The 13705-nt window shown below is 43.3% G+C and overlaps 1 protein-coding gene across 3 annotated transcripts in view; it reads left to right on the forward strand.

Annotated features, from left to right (window-relative positions):
* LOC126458000 (ATP-binding cassette sub-family C member 4-like) overlaps window positions 1-13705 on the forward strand; it is a 310841-nt gene that overhangs the window by 113240 nt on the left and 183896 nt on the right. For all 3 annotated transcript variants that reach the window (XM_050094772.1, XM_050094773.1, XM_050094774.1), the window contains 3 exons: window positions 3407-3563; window positions 3750-3888; window positions 4271-4381. In XM_050094772.1, the coding sequence (XP_049950729.1) occupies window positions 3407-3563; window positions 3750-3888; window positions 4271-4381 (407 nt within the window). The remainder of the gene's footprint in view (window positions 1-3406; window positions 3564-3749; window positions 3889-4270; window positions 4382-13705) is intronic.

Below are 13705 nucleotides of genomic sequence, written 5' to 3' on the forward strand. Positions count from 1 at the left end.
TTGTGCTTTCGCCAGCTCACGACTGTCACTTTTATCTCCATCGTCATTATCAGGGGCCAATATTCGAAAGCTCGGAATTTTTATCCAAATTTGACGCTGCAAGAGAACTATTTATGCAAGGAATCCACAGTGAAAAACTTTGTAGGCAGGTGGTCCTAATGTTTTGGCTCGTCAGTGTATTTTCATATTACTACTGTCTTTACCATTTTCATCTGCCACGTTAATATAGACAAAGTACCACATCTACGTCCAGAGAATATATAATCTATATTTGCACCTACTTGTACAGTATGTTAGTTAAATGTATAACCTTGGCTCAGATTCAACGTGAGGAAGCGCACATACGTTGTGTATTGTGTATTAAACTGGGGACCTAGAAATGACGGAGATGCTTCGTCCCGCCGTAGTCAGTGGTTCAAAACCCCACAACAGGCCACAGCAGTCCACCCACCCCACCGCCACCCCACACCGACGGTTATTATACGGTTCGGCCCCCAGTGGCCCCTCCTCCCTCACCCCAGGAACGTCTCATACCAGACAAGTGTAATCCGAAATGTTTGCGTGGTGAAGTAATTATGGTGTATGCGTACGTGGAGACAGTGTTTGCGCAGTAATCGCCCACATAGTGTAACTCAGGCAGAATAAGAGGAACCAGACCCCATTTGCCGAGGTAGATGGAAAACCGTCTTAAAAACCATCCACAGGCAGGCAGCACACAGGACCTCGACACTAACCCGCCGGGCGGATTCGTGCCGTGGACCGACACGCCTTCTTGCTGGGGAAGCAGAGCGTTAGACCGCGCGGCTAGCTGGGCGGGCGCACATACGCTGATGCTCATGCCGTTTGTTTGACTGTTCCGCGACGGGCGTTTCGAGTAGTTGTAGTAACAGGATCTGCTCTTTGTCGATACTTTCTCCATTCCATGCTGCACGGATCGTGCGAATGATTTCTTAGTACAACTTTCCATGGTATGCATGTTTCGTGTCTCTCCACAAAACCCATGCAGGATCATTTCAGTGGTAATATAGCTGATATAATGATTTGAGATAACACACCAAGCCGTCGTCTGAATAACTCACTAATTGTTAATTTCTAATGTGCTAGCCAACTATGGGCGATACATACAAAATGTTCATTACTTGTCTCCAATTTTTGTTCCTTCGAAAACCATACAGGATCTGTATTTATCCATTTCTAGACGTATGGATACTGTTTTGAGTGCCAACGGTTTTCATACACCGTATCAGGCATTGTAATGTGTTTTTTTGGTGTTTCCATATTTTTGTCCACCCCATGTAGGTAGCAAATGTTGCCTGCTGACCTACAGTAAGGACAGAAAATAATTTCTTAATAACGTTTGGGCAGTTTTAATGAGATTCCAAGCGATTTTGTGCAGCAGTTTACTATTGTAAATAATCCATAAATCCACAATTCATGTGAGGAATGGAACACCACTGAAGCAGAGGAAGTCGATTTCAGCTGTTAGAAAAATTACGAGCTGTATTTTATGGGATGCAAAATGTTTTTTGATGATCGATTACACTGCAAAGGGTACAATAATAACTGACCATTACTACTCAGTGCAGATTTCCTGCAACATAAATGGTTTTTGTTTTAAGTTAGAGGGGTGTCAGTTTATATTGAAGAATTCTTTAAGCCATTTGATTCCATTTCATCTACATCTACATAGTTACTCTGCAATTCACACTTAAGTGCCTGGTAGAGGGTTCATCGAACCATTTCCGTACTACTTCTCTACAATTCCACTCTCGAATGGCGCGTGGGAAAAAGGAACACTTAAATATTTCCGTTCGAGCTCTGATTTCTCTTATTTTACTATGGTGATCATTTCTCCCTTCGTAGGTGGGTGTCAACAAAATATTTTCTCATTCGGAAGAGAAAGCTGGTGATTGAAATTTCGTAAATAGATCTCGGCGCAAAGTAAACCGCCTTTGTTTCAGTGACTGCCACCCCAACTCGCGTATCATATCAGTGACACTCTCACCCCTATTGCGCGATAACACGAAACGAGCCGCCCTTCATTGCACTTTTTCGATGTCCTCCGTCAATCCTACCTGGTAAGGATTCCACACCGCGCAGCAGTATTCCAGCAGATGACAGGCAAGTGTAATGTAGGCTGTCTCTTTAGTGGGTTTCTGGCATCTTCTAAGTGTCCTGCCAACAAAGCGCAGTCTTTGTTTCACCTTCCCCACAATATTGTCAATGTGGTGTTTCCAATTTAAGTTGCTCGTAATTGTAATTCTTAGGTATTTAGTCGAATTGAAAGCCCTCAGATTTGTGCGATTTATCGTATACCCAAAATTTATTGGGTTTCTTTTAATACCCATGTGGATGACCTCGCACTTTTCTTTGTTTAGCTTCCGCGCTTTCAACTGTTTGATACTTCTTTGTTACGTCGTGCTTGATTCAGTTATTCGGTTGTATAATTTTGCTAACTTTGACGTAAAAAATAATGTTTCTTCATTGCACACTCTGAGTATCGCATTTTACCTCTTCGTAATTGTCATTAACGCAGTTTCCCGAACTTGCATTCCGTAGATCTGTAGTACATCACGTAAAATATTTTCATATTGATGACCGATATTAATTTCACTTCTGCACGAAATGCCACTACGTCCCGTTTATTCCTCACACACTTCACACCATTTTGTAAGCTATTTACAGTGCGGCATAATTTCATACATAAACCTCATGCGTGATTTACTGCAACATTAAATCTTCTGTATCCGCTGCCGTAGCCGAGGTCGCTAACGTACGCTTGTGTAGTGACACTTGACTTGGAGGTAGGCTGCTTCGAATCCTGGTGGTGAATACATTTCCACTGCCAGTATTTGGCCTGCAAGGGGAGGAAAGTTGGTGACGTGAAGTTCCTGATCGATTTTTGCGTCAATATCCCGTATGAAATTCCACACATCTCCGCACTGTCTTAGGAAACGAGGGCATGCGGCGCTATTGATGGTGATCCGTCGGTCGTATGGGGACCTTAAGCTCTGCCGCCCTCTTGGTTGTACTGGAGAGAAGTGTGCCAGCCACCGGATCTTACTGTCTCCCTTCCCTTCATCCATAACAACGGTACAATGCGTGGAACGGTGATGCGGGATTCCTACATCTGCTCCCATACACTCTGACCATGAGTATGAGACTACTTTGACTTTTATTTAATACTTTATGCAATGAGCTGCAAAACGCTGAAAGAACGGAGAGGGCAGTATGGATTCTGTTGTGTGCGTCTAAATCTCTTTCTGTTAATTTTGTGCATGAATGATTCTAGTAACAGCGTCAAAGTTTATCTGAACTAGAAATACGTCTCTGAAATATCACGTTAACAGTATTTTAAAGTTAATCTATCATGCGTTTAAAGTGTCACATTAAAATTATCTTCCAGCTTATCTGGGCACGCTGCAATCGAAATACCGCAGTCAGACGGCGCTAAAAACGGACAAGAGAGTCCGTCTTACGGATGAGATCATTTCTGGGATGCAAGTGATAAAGATGTACGCCTGGGAGAAACCTTTCGCTAAGCTAATTGAGCTGGCCAGGAAGTAAGTAACCGCTTACGCTCGTTATCTTTGTGTGAGTAAGCTGCCAGTCATGCTTCTCACGACTGTCAAAACTCCAATAAAAATTGTCCTGAATAATGTAACATAAATGTTTGAAATCTCTCACGTTCATCGAGTACACTAGCCTGACATAACGATGTAAACTGAAGAAGGGTGTTGTCTTTTCAGGCTCGAACTGAAAGTTATCATTAAGGCATCCTACATTCGTGGAATTTATATGTCATTCGGTCTGTGCACTACAAGACTCGCACTATGCTGCTCGCTGATTACATTTGTTCTAATAGGAAACGATCTTACAGCAGACAAGGTAAATCAAAATTATTTGCGTTAAATATAATTTAATGTTATAACATTTAAAACTTCTATCAAATATCCGTTCGTGATGACTGGGTGTTGTGTGATGTCCTTAGGCTAGTTAGGTTTAAGTAGTTCTAAGTTCTAGGTTAAGTAGTTCTAAGTTATAGGGGACTGATGACCATAGCTGTTAAGTCCCATAGTGCTCAGAGCCATTTGAACAATTTTTTAAATATCCATAGTTACCCATTGTTCTCGTGTTTTTCATTCATTAAGCTGCCCAAATCCTTATCTAGCTGTAGTACAGACTGTAAATTACAGATTCCTAACTGCAAAGAACGAGTTCTATTTTACATATTTGTCTAATTGGTACATATTTATCTAATCGGTTTCAGGTGTTCGTTGTACTGACTTACTTCAACGTTTTGGCACAGACAATGACCATGATTTTCGTTAGAGGCATAGCTGAAGTAGCCGAGGCGCTCGTTTCAATTGGGAGAATCGAAGTAAGTACATGATAATAAGTACTGTATGTGATGTTCTAGCTTAAAGTAGTAACATAAATTTCATCAGAAATGGCAAACCAAATAGCTACAAAAAACCAAAGGCCACGTTTTCGATACGTTTATTTTCATCATTTCACGACGCGAGGCACTACCACGATGACAGATGTTATATTATACTTATGTTATATTATACTTCTTATTTACTCATTAAAATGTGTGACAATGCCAGAAAGAAGGAAACAAAATTTCGATGACGTCGAGGTCGTTAAAGATGGACCAGAAGCTCAGTCGTTAAAAAAACGGTGTCAGACTGCGGTCCGAGAGCGGATATGTGAAAACTACGCCCAGTGAAATTTGCGCCCAACAGGATATCTGTAAAATTTACTCCCACTATTGGTGGAAACTACCTATCCACTACGTCACAGCCTACCTGCATCCCGAGTCGCCGCCCAACGGAAAAACTCACCAGGCCCGCGGTGGGGCGCTGCGCCGACCTGTCCGATCCGCGTCGATGCCGCCATGCAAATAGCCAGAAACGTAAAACAAGCATCCTGCTGCCGGAAAAAGAGCAAGACCGCCACGAGTTGTGACATTACTCGTCAATATGCCCTCTTACATACGTACAGGGCACTAATTCTAGTTGTTTTAACATTTAAATTCTGCTTTACCTTCTTTAATGATGCATACTCAGTCCTAACATGAAAATTCTTTATGCTTTGGTCTCTTTAATTTTTTTGTTTTTGTTAATATATTTTATAAGTTTATATGTTATTGTTGTTTATATTGTGCAGTCGCCAACCTATATAGGGAAAAACGATCATCATAATAAAATAAGGAAAATCAGAGCTAGCACGGAAGAATATACACTCATGCTCACAAATTATGGATAATTGCAGAATGTGGTGCCACACAACGTGGCACTACACAAAACTGGCGCTAATAGAATAGGCACATGGGGAACACACACTACACAGATCTTTAAGTCAACGGTATTGGTGATAAGTTGGGAAAACACTCACGAAACACATGTCCTACAAAACGCCACTGCTTCTTGCGCGTGTACCCCGACATCAATATGGGATATGATCGCCATGCACACGTACACAGGCCGCACAATGAGTTGGCATACTCTGGATCAGGTGGTCGAGCAGCTGCTGGGGTATAGCCTCCCATTCTTGCACCAGTGCCTGTCGGAACTCCTGAAGTGTCGTAGGGGTTTGAAGACGTGCAGCGATACGTCAACCGAGAGCATCCCAGACGTGCTCGATGGGGTTTAGGTCTGGAGAACAGGCAGGCCATTCCATTCGGCTGATATCTTCTGTTTCAAGGTACTCCTCCACGATGGCAGCTCGATGGGGCCGTGTGTTATCATCCATCAGGAGGAAGGTGGGACCCACTGCACTCCTGAAAAGGCGGACACATACTGGTGCATACTGACCTGCTACAGTTCCTCTGTCAAACACATGCAGGGGTGTACGTGCACCAATCACAATCCCACCCCACGCCATAAAACTACGACCTCCATACAGGTTCCTTTCAAGGACATTAAGAGGTTGGTATCTGGTTCATGGTTCACGCCAGATGAAAACCCGGCGAGAAATACTGTTCGGACTATACCTGGACTCGTCTGTGACATGACCTGGGGCCACTGTTCCAATAATCATGTACTGTGTTCTTGACACCAGGCTTTACGGGCTCTCCTGTGACCAGCGGTTGGTGTAAAGCCCCTTGCAGGTCTCCAGGCGAGGAAACCATGTCTGTTCAGTCGTCTGTAGGCTGTATGTCTGGAGACAACTGCTCCAGTGGCTGCGGTAAGGTCCCGTGCAAGGCTACCTGCAGTACTCCGTGACTGTCTGTGGGCACTGATGGTGAGATATCGGTCTTCTTGTTGTGTTGTACACTGTGGAGGTCCCGTACTGTAGCGCCTGGACACGTTTCCTGTCTGCTGGAATCGTTTCATAATCTTGAGATCACACTTTGAGGAACACGGTGGGCCCATGCTACGACCTGCTGTATTTGACCAGCCTCCAGTCGCCCTAGTATTCTACCCCTCATAACGTCATCAATATGTGTTCTTTGAGCCATTTTCAATAGTCACCATTAGCACGTCTGAAAACGTCTGCACACTTACTCTGACATGCACCAACACACCTCTGCGTGTGTGGACTGCTGTCAGCGCCACCGTGCGACGACCGGAGGTCAAATGCCCGCATGGTCATACCCCGAGGTGATTTAAACCCGGAAACCGCCCACTAGTGCGTTGTTTCATCATGTATCAGCATTATCCTTAATTTATGAGCATGAGTGTAGCTGTTCGTTATTTTCCGCGCTGTTCGAGAGTGGAATAATAGAAAATTATTGTGAAGGTGGTTCGACGAACCCTTTGTCAGGCACTTAAGTGTGACTTGCAGAGTATCCATGCAGACGTAGATGTAGACGGTACTTAGTTGGTTTGTGATAAATACTCTTCCCTTTTAAAGTGTGTCTATCTTACTTAAAGTACAATTTTATAGCGCTCATGCATCTTCCGCTTAGCGCAGGATTATCCAGGAGTACTGCTCCTATTTAATTCCTGCACCACAGCAAAGATGAGTGATATAGATATTAGTGTCAGTGATGTTGATTAACAGCTGAAATCTCTAAAACTGGACAAAGTTACAGAATGCTATGCAATCCCAATCAGATTCTACATCAAATTTACAGCTGAGCCAGCCCCTCCTCCAACCATAATCTGCGGTAGATCCCTCGAACAGAAAACCGTACCAGATAGTTGAAAGAAAGCACATGTCGTACCCAACTACAAGAATGGTGCCAGAACTGAACCATCCAGTATCCTGAACATCCGTTCGCTGCAGAATCTTAAAAAAAAAACATATTTTGAGCTCAAAAGCTTTGAGGTATCTCGAAAAGAATGACCTCCTCCGTGCTAACAAGCGTCCATTGGGAAAACGTCGATTATGTGAAACACAGCTCGCAGTTTTAAAACATGACTTCTTGAAAGCCACAGATCAAGATAGTCAAGCTGATGCAGTACTTCTTGATTCCTGACAACTATTTGGTTCAGTACCATATTTACGCTTATTATTGTAAGTATGATCGTATCAAGCGAAATTTATGAGTGGATTGACGATCTTTTGGTAGGGAGGACACAGCGTGTCATCGACAGACCTAGACGTAACATGGAATGTGCCACAGAGATGTGTTTTGGGACCCTCGCTGTTCACGTTGTAGATTAATGACCTTGCAGACAGTGTAAGTAGTAACCAGGGACGTTTCCCATAGTATATAGTTATGTACGAGTATAATAAGGACTACATTTACATCTGCATCTACATGGAAACTCCGCAATCACACTTAAGTGCATTGCAGAGAATTCATCGTAACACCTTCACAATAATTCTCTATTTTCCATTCTCGAACAGGGCGCGGAAAAAACGAACACCTATATCTTTCCATGCGAGCTCTGATTTTCATCATTTTATGACACTGATCGTTTCTCTGTATGTAGGTCGGCATCAACAAAATATTTTCGTATTCGGAGGAAAAAGTTGGTGATACAAATTTCGTGAGAAGATCCCGCCGCAACGAGAAACGCCTTTGTTTTAATGATGTCCACCCCTAATCGTGTATCATGCCGGTGACACTCTCTCCCCTATTTTTCGAAAATACAAACGTGCAGCCCTTCTTTGAACTTTTTCGATTACTCCGTTAACACTATCTGGTAATGGTCCCACACCGTGCAGCAGTATTCCAAAAGAGGACGGACAAGCGTAGTGTAAGCAGTCCCTTTAGTAGATCTATTGCATGTTCTAAGTGTTCTGACAATAACACGCAATCTTTGTTTCGCCTTCTCCACAACACTATCCATGCTTTTTTTGTCATTTAAGTTGTTCGTAATTGTAATTATTAGATACTTAGTTGAATTGAAGGCCTTTAGATTTGCTTGATTTATCGTGTAATCGAATTTTAACGAACTCGTTTGAGCACGCATGTGGATGACCTCACATGTTTCATTATTTTGGATAAAAAAAAAATTGCTCTAAGCACTATGGGACTTAACTTCTGAGGTCATCAGTCCCCTAGAACTTAGAACTACTTAAACCTAACTAACCTAAGGACATCACACACATCCATGCCCGAAGCAGGATTCGAACCTGCTACCGTAGCGGTCACGCGGTTCCAGACTGAAGCGCCAGAACCGCACGGCCACACCGGCCGGCCGGCCTATAACACTACCTTGAGGATCGCCAGAAATTACTTCTGATTTACTCGATGACTTTCCGTCAATTACTACGAACTGAGACCTCTATGACAGGAAATCACAAATCCAGTCACATAACTGAGACGATATTCCATAAGTACGCAATTTCAGTACGAGCCGCTTGTGTGGTACAGTGTCAAAAGCCTTCCGGAAATCCAGAAATACGAAATCGATCTGAAATCCCTTGTCGATAGCACTCAACACTTCATGTGAATAAAGAGCTAGTTGTGTTTCACAGGAATGATGTTTTCTAAACCCATGTTCACTGTGTGTCAATAGACCGTTTTCTTCGAGGTAGTTCATAATGTTGGAATACAATATATGTTCCAAAATCCTGCTGCATATCAACGTTAACGATATGGGCCTGTAATTTAGTGGATACTCCTACTACCTTTTTTGAATATTGGTATGACCTACGCAACTTTCCAGTCTTTGGGTGCGGATCTTTCGTCGAGCGAACAGTTGTATATGATTTTTAAGTATGGAGCTAATGCATCAGCATAGTCCGAAAGGAACCTAATTGGTATAGAGTCTGGGCCAGAAGACTTGAGCCGGCCGGAGTGGCCGAGCGGTTCTGGGCGCTGCAGTCTGGAGCCGAGCGACCGCTGCGGTCGCAGGTTCGAGTCCTGCCTCGGGCGTGGATATGTGTGATGTCCTTGGGTTAGTTAGGTTTAATTAGTTTTAAGTTCTAGGCGACTGATGACCTCAGAAGTTAACTCGCATAGTGCTCAGAGCCAGAAGACTTGCTTTTATTAAAGGATTTAAGTTGCTTCACTACTCCGAGGATATTTACTTCTACGTTACTCATGTTGGCAGCTGTTCTTGATTCGAATTCTGGAATATTTACTTCGTCTTCTTTTGTGAAGGCATTTCGGAATGCTGTGTTTAGTAACTCTGCTTTGGCAGCACTGTCTTCGATAGTATCTCCATTGATATTGGGTAGAGAAGGCATTGAATGTTTCTTGCCGCTAACATACTTCACATACGACCATAATCTCTTTGGATTTTAATCTCTCTGGATTTTCTGCCAGGTTTTGTGACAACGTTTCGTTTTGGAAACTGTTATAAGCATCTCGGCTTGAAGTCCGCGCTAAATTTCGAGTCTCTGTAAAAGATTGCCAATCTTGGGGATTTTGCGTCTGTTTAAATTTGGCATGTTTGTTTCATTGTTTCTGCAACAGTGTTCTAACCCGTTTTGTGTACCAGGGAGGATCAGCTCCGTCGTTTGTTAATTTATTTGGTATAAATCTCTCAATTGCTGCCGATACTATTTCTTTGAATTTAAGCCACATCTGTTCTACACTTATATTATTAATTTGGAATGAGTGGTGTTTGTCTCTCCGGAAGGCGTCAAGTGAATTTTTATCTGCTTTTTTGAATAGGTATATTTTTCGCTTATTTTTTGAGGATTTGGGGATTGCAATATTCAATCTCGCTACGACAACCCTGTGTTCACTAATCCCTGAATCGGTTTTGATGCTCGTTATTAACTCAGGATTATTTGTTGCTAAGTAGAGCAAGTTAGTAAAGAGCTAGTGATGTTTCACAAGAACGATGTTTTCTATATCCGTGTTGATTGTGTGTCAATAGACCGTTCTCTTTGAGGCAATTCATAATGTTCGAATATATGTTCTAAAATCATGCTGCATATTGACGTTGATGATTCGGGCCCGTAATTTAGGTCGTTACTCCTACTGCCTTTCTTGTATACTGGTGTCACTTGTGAAACCTTCCAGTCGTTGGGTGGGGATCTTTCGTCAAGCGAGCGGTTGTATATGATTGTTAAGTAAGGATCTATTGTGGAGCTATTGCGTCATCATTATCTGAAAGGAACCTAAATGTTACACAGTCTGGACCAGCAGACTTGCTTCACTATTCCGACGGTATCTACTTCCAGGTTACTCATGTTGGCAGTAGTTCTTGATTTAAATTCTGCAACGTTTACTTCGTCTTCTTTGGTGAAGGAATTTCGGAAAGATATGCTTAGTAACGCCGCTTTAGCAGCACTGTCATCGATAGAATTTCCATTCCTATCGCACAGAGAAGGCATTAATTGTGTCTTGTCGCTAGCAAACTTTACATACGGTCAAAATCTCTTTGGATTTTCTGCCGGATTTGAGACAAGGTTTACTTGTCGAAACTACTATAAGCCTGTCGCACTGAAGTCTGCATTAAATTTCGAGCTTCTGTGAAAGATCGCTTATCTTAATGATTTTGCATTGTTAAATCTGACATGCTTTTTTCGCTGTTTTTGCAGCAGTGTTCTGAGCCTTTGTTGTGTACCACGGGGTGTCAGCTCCGTCGTTTGATAATTTGTTTGGTATAAACCTCACAATTCCTGTCGGTACTATTTCTTTGAATTCAAGCCACATCTGTTCTACACATACATTGTTCAATTGGAAGGAGTGGAGATTGTCTCTCAGGAAGGCGCCAAGAGAATATATATTTACCTTTTTGAATAGACATATTTTCGTTTAGTTTTTGGGGGTTTGGGAGCTGCGTATTCAGTCTCGCTACGACAACCTGTGTTCCCTAATCCCTTATTGGTCGTTATTGTTTCAGGATTACGAGTATTCGTTGCTAAGAGGACAAGTGTGTTTTCACAACCGTTTACTATTCGAGTGGGCTCATGAACTAACTGCTAGAAATAATTTTCAGGGAATGCGTTTAGCACAATTTCGGATGATGTGTTATGCGTATCTCCGGATTTGAACATGTACTTTCGCCAACATATCGAGGATAAAATGAAGTCAGCCCCAACCATAATTGTATGAGTCGGGTACGCGTTTGAAATTAGACTCAAGTTTTCTTTGAACCTTTCAGCAAATGTAACATCTGAGTTGGGAGCTTGGTAAAAGGATTCCAATTATTATTTTATTCCGGTTGTCAAGAATGGTTTTTACCCATACTAACTCGCAGGAACTACCTACTTGCCGGCCGGAGTGGCCGTGCGGTTCTAGGCGCTGCAGTCTAGAACCGAGCAACCGCTACGGTCGCAGGTTCGAATCCTGCGTCGGGCATGGATGTGTGTGATGTCCTTAGGTTAGTTAGGTTTATTTAGTTCTAAGTTCTAGGTGACTGATGACCTCAGAAGTTAAGTCGCATAGTGCTCGGAGCCATTTGAACCTACTTCAGTTTTGCTGAACACCGTTGTGTCCTTCGCAAAAATTTCAACTGAACTTACCTCAAGCTTTAACCAGTTTTCAGTGCCTATAACGGTTTGAGCATCAATGTTTTGCATTAGCTCGTGGAACTCTGGCACTTTCCCAACACAGCTACTACAATTTAAAACCGTTATACCGATGGTTCCTGTATCTACCTTCTTCCCATGTTCAACGTGCATCCTTTGAGACTGGAGCCCTCTTTGTGTTTCCCAAGACCGTCTAACCTAAAAACTGACCAGCCCGCGCCACACCGGCCCCGCTACCCGTGTAACCGCCTCCCGCATGTAATGGACTCCTGACCTATTTCGTGGATCCCGAAACCCCCACCACCCTACGGCGTAAAATAAAGAATCTGCAGCCTACGGTCGTAGAACTGTCTGAGCCCCTGATTCAGACCGTCCACTCTGCTCTGTACCAGAGGTCCGCAATCAGTCCTGTCAACTACGCTGCAAATGGTGAGCTCTGCTTTCATCTTGCAAGCAAGACTGGCAGCCTTTACCACTTCTGACAGCTGCTCGAAACCAGAGAGAATCTCTTCCAGTCCAAACCGATTCATATCATTGGTAGCGGCGTGAGCCACCACTTACAGTTGACTGCGCTCTGTGCTCTTCATGGCATCCGGAAGCACCTGTTCCACTTCTGGAATGACTCCACACGGTACGCACACGGAGTGCACAATGGCTTTCTTCCACTCCTTAACAGCCATGTCTCTAAGACGCCTGATAGCGCGGCTAGCACTGGAGGTCCCAACTATCACTAATCCAATTCTCTGTGAATGGCTGGGTCTTGCAGGCTGAGAGGTTTCCTCTGAAATAGGACAAGCAACTACATCTGTCTTCTGAACAGTGTTAGCCATAGATACGACCTGGAACCTGTTTGTCGGGTCAACCAGGGAGGCCATACGTTCTGTCACACAGGAAGTCTTTCGGCGCCTACCACGCCACGAGGTGACCTCCCACTCGACTATGGGTGAGAGGTCAACCTCAGTGCGAGCAGTAACTGGGCTGGTCATCGGCACGAACCGATCGGCGGACCCGAGGGTCATGCTGGACGTCCGCTGGATCCCCACGGTGGGTGCACAACAGTGATGCCTAACCACTGCAGCCTGAAGCTGTGTAACCGAAGCCATCACAGACTGGAGCTGAAAGCAAAGTGTCACCAACTAAGCTCGCATCCGCACACAACAATCACAGTCCCTATCCGTACCAGAGACGGCAAAAAACTACACTACAGAGACAAACAAACGACTATAGACATGCGTTACGAAATTGTACTGTAGACACTGACGAAAACGCAAGTACCGTGTCAAATAAATTCGATTAACACGCAGAGTATCAGAAACTAAACTACCAAAGCACGCAGTTGAAACTATGTAATACGCTCCTGGTTAGGAATTCGTAAATTGTCACAAAATCGGTTACTTCGCTGTTTCTGCTCTGTCTTGGCTGGCGGCTGCTGGCTGAAAGAAGCTGGACAAATATTTGGTCTGATCTTGATAAAATTTCAAAGTGGTGCAGAGATTGACCACTTGCTTTAATTGTTCAAAAATATAGACTTGTGCAATTCATAAAACGAAAAAACGGCGTATCTTATTACAACACTATCAGCCAGTCGCTATTGGAATCGGTCAACTCATACAAATACCTGGGTGCAACAGTTTGTAGGGATATGAAACGGAATTATGGAGTAGGCTCAGCCGTAGGTAAAACCGATGGCGTGCTTCAGTTTATTGATAGAATACTAAGGAAATGCAATCAGTGTTCAAAGGAAATTGATTACAGAACACTCTTGCGTCAATTTTATTTCGTTTTAATTTTAAAGTATGCTTTTTAGAATAGATGGAGTGTTGCTGTTGTGGTCTTCAGTTCAGAGACTATTTGATGCAGCTCTCCATGCTAC

Source organism: Schistocerca serialis, chromosome 2 (assembly GCF_023864345.2).
Source record: "Schistocerca serialis cubense isolate TAMUIC-IGC-003099 chromosome 2, iqSchSeri2.2, whole genome shotgun sequence".
NCBI classification, from domain to species: Eukaryota; Metazoa; Arthropoda; class Insecta; order Orthoptera; family Acrididae; genus Schistocerca; species Schistocerca serialis.